The sequence below is a fragment of the Merops nubicus genome, unplaced genomic scaffold (genome assembly GCF_000691845.1).
Source record: "Merops nubicus isolate BGI_N331 unplaced genomic scaffold, ASM69184v1 scaffold29237, whole genome shotgun sequence".
Classification (NCBI taxonomy): domain Eukaryota; kingdom Metazoa; phylum Chordata; class Aves; order Coraciiformes; family Meropidae; genus Merops; species Merops nubicus.
Window position 1 is genome coordinate 8,315 of NW_008620131.1, and position 3,437 is coordinate 11,751.

General features: G+C 43.7%; 1 protein-coding gene across 1 annotated transcript; it reads right to left on the minus strand.

Annotated features, from left to right (window-relative positions):
* Positions 1-731: 731 nt before the first annotated feature.
* On the minus strand, positions 732-1,917 carry KCTD4 (potassium channel tetramerization domain containing 4). The gene has a single exon (XM_008944031.1). It carries the CDS (start codon positions 1,756-1,758, stop codon positions 985-987), a length of 774 nt encoding a protein of 257 aa, XP_008942279.1. The 5' UTR covers positions 1,759-1,917; the 3' UTR covers positions 732-984.
* Positions 1,918-3,437: the final 1,520 nt, after the last annotated feature.

Genomic DNA, 3,437 nt, shown 5'->3' on the forward strand with positions numbered 1-3,437 from the left:
TGCTTGTCCTTAAATCAGGTACCATTATTCCACAGGAGCTATTAAAACTTGAACATGTAAATGAAAAGATGAGGAGAAATAAGGTATTTATTCTGTTTTAGAGTGATCCCTCTTCAATGCCAGCAGGTGGTCTATTCAAAACTAATAGTACTAGTTGCTTTTATTAAACCATTGTGCAAAGCAAGGACTCTGTTAATTCCCAGTCCTTACCAGCACAAATGATTAGTAGGAAATACTGATGTCATTACTGGAAACCTGTTAGGTGAAACTTTATGTCAAATATTTTTATTAGCCAGTTGATATGTATATATGATTAAAAAAAATGTCACATTCTGTGCAGGTTCAACTCATTTCCCATAATAGAAGTAATCCAGCATTATTTGGTTGGTTTACACGTTTTGTAAGTGTAATAAAACAGCTATAAATTTGGGTTTATGTGAATTGAGAAATCACTGAACTTCAAATCAAACCGATCTATTTTAACCCCTCGTTTTTTTGCAAATTCAGTACAATAAATTAGCATAAACACTAACGAACATTCAAACCCATTTATTCCAGTTAAAATCCTTTCTGAACTCGTTCTAAGCACAGCATATTTCAAGCTTGCTTCTTGTATGAAAATCCTCTCCCTGCTGCCCAGCAGAGCAGTTAGGTGTGTGCATGTTAGTCATACAAGTACACAAAAAAATCAGCCAGACAGCATGGAGAAAACAGATATTACAAACAGCATCAAGCAGTCAATCTGTGCTTAACAGCATTCAGCAGAGAAATTTTTTTTTTTTTTATGAAATTCAGGCATAAAATTGCCATTCAGGAAGCCAGAGATGGATGTCGTGGTGAGATTTACATACCATTAGCTCACATCAGTTGATGAGCAGCCGAGCTCTGTGGTACGAGGCTAGTCAGACACGTTAGTTGTGGTGCCAGGAGGCTGCAGGTCAGGAAGGTTTGCTGGCCACATGCTCATTTCCTTTGCCTTGCTGATTACTTGATAAAATGAAGTGCATCACTGTGAACAATTGACCCTTTCGAACAATCCAGACTGGTCAGCAGTCTAAATCCACATTTTAAAGCCATCATTATAGCCTCAAACTTTAGAGTTTCCAGGGTGCAGACGAAGGTGTTGTCCTCCTTCAGTACCAGTCGTGTGCCATTTTCAGACTTTATAAAGTACTTGAACTGAATAATATTGGAAGATACTGAAAACTCCTCTGGAAATCCATCCAGCCTGCTTTTGGACACCAGTACAATTCTGGATTTTATTTTTGCAATGAAATCAGGCGCGTTACAAAAGATCCTGAGTCCTTGTGAGCGGTCGTGGCTGTCGGTTATTTCCAGGAAAGTGGTCTCTCGAGATGCTAGCTGCTCCTTCTCCCACCTCGATTTCACTGCCTCCGAGAGCACCTTCAGCTGGAAAAAATCTGCTTCTTGGGCCAAAAGTTGATTTTCTCGAAACCCTTCTGGCAGCAGAAGTTCTCCATTTCGTAGGAAGTTGAGGACGTGCCTGAAGAGGAGCCCATCTCTGTCTATGAAGTAATGCCCCTCTGCATCCAACGGGCACATGATCTTCCCATTTATGATCCCCTCCAGAAAAGAATCTGGATACTTGGTCAGCGTCTGTTTCTGTGTGATATAGAGATAGCCCCCAACATTCAGAGTGATCAGAGACATTTTATAGTCCTTGTCTTGCTCGGAGCCTCCGGAGTTACTGTGTTTCTCTTCGCATTCATTTTCCCTGCTGTTTATTTGTCTCTCCATTATCCAGGCTAGGATAAAAAGCCAGCTATCTTGCTTTGTTCTCGTCAGCTTGCAGAGAGATTGTTTTTTTTTTTAAGAAAAGCACCTTTATGCAGCTCGGGCACGACGTTGGAATAGAAATGCTGCTCACATTGCTCCGACTGCCAGCCTGGGTTTGCAGTAGGTGGCGTGTCAGCTGTGCACGCAGGGAGAGAGCAGGAATATGACTGTAAAGCACAATTTGCATTTAACTGTATCAGGGAAGAAGGGTAAAACAACCCTTTGTCTCCTTCTTTCCTTTAAGTCTATGAAGTCTACATAGTTTTGGGGGTTATTGACAGAAATACCTACTACCATTCCAAGCGACGCCCTGTTCTTAATACTTTATTTGTAGCATGAGCTGGCTGAATCATATTTAGTGCTTATAGTGTTTAACACCTTCATTTTAATTTTCACAGAGCATTTTTTCCCACCTTCTTTTTGGTACCAGTGAGAGTACCTGGTGCATAGAGGAGGGCAGCAGGGCCAGGAGGGGTGTCCCTGTGTGCAGGAGGGGAGCGATGCCCAGGCAGATGCCGCAGCCGTCGGGCACATGCTGGGTGGTAAGATGCTGTCCCAGGAGATGCTCCAGAAGTGGGGCTGAGGACTTGTTGGCCTGACAGGCTTAAGTTTGTGGTGGAAGCTTTGCAGTCGCTGGGAGTATCCCCACCAACACGAGCTGCAGCCTGATGAGGTTTCACTTTTTTGCCTTTCTCTGCGCCGTAGATAACAACGGGTCTAGAGAGCGGGTTTGCTGTTTATATTGGTGGAGGGTTTTGAGTCAGCAAGGCTATCTAAGCATGAATTTGTTCTTTTTGGGTAGAAACAACTCAGCTGCCCTGTGGAACAAAGGGTTAGTGTGCCTACAGATAGCTCTGAACATCACACAACGTTTCAGCTTAGCAACACTCCGGTACGGGGAGGGGGGAACCTCGGCAGAGCACGCTTGAATCAAATGGCTGTCTCCTCTCCGTGGAGCTGTGCTCTGAGGCTCACCCTCAGGAAAAGGTTTCCCCTTTAAACAGCTGCAGCTTGGAGCAGGCAAGGAGCTTGGAGCTCTCCACCCAGCTCCGGGTGCTTTTCCCTGGGGCGCGGCTGGGTCGGCAGCACGCGTTCCCTGGCACGGCTGGGAGCAGCCACACACCTTGGGCAGCATCTCGAGGGGGTTTCCATCTTCTTCAACATCTATTTGGCACTTCCCAAGTCGAGATGTCTCCTGCTTTGCCCCATCAGCCAGAATTGCCAGAAAGTCAGAGGATTCTTCTGTAAATTCTTCCACTCTGTTTTGGAATATTTTATACTCTCTCTCTCAGGCTGTTTATGGACGCTGTAGAGTCATCACTAGAATAGTTCATTAATTGGTAACTCAATCAAGTAGAAATAAATGCAGTTTTGTTTTTAACTCGTCGTTCTCCTCGCCAGGGTATCCGTGGCACTGATACTGTGTGTGATATATTAAGCAGATATTATTCATTAGGTTGGATTTATCAGGAGTTAGTCACGGGTTTGATTTTAACTCTTTGAGGCCATTGATACGTTTGTTGTCACTTCAGTCAAAGAGGTTTCCACCAGTTTCTAATTTGTAAACATTTGGACTTTTTTTCCAAATTAACTCCTTTCACAAATCTTGAGTGACTAATGGAGAAAATTAAAAAGCCAGT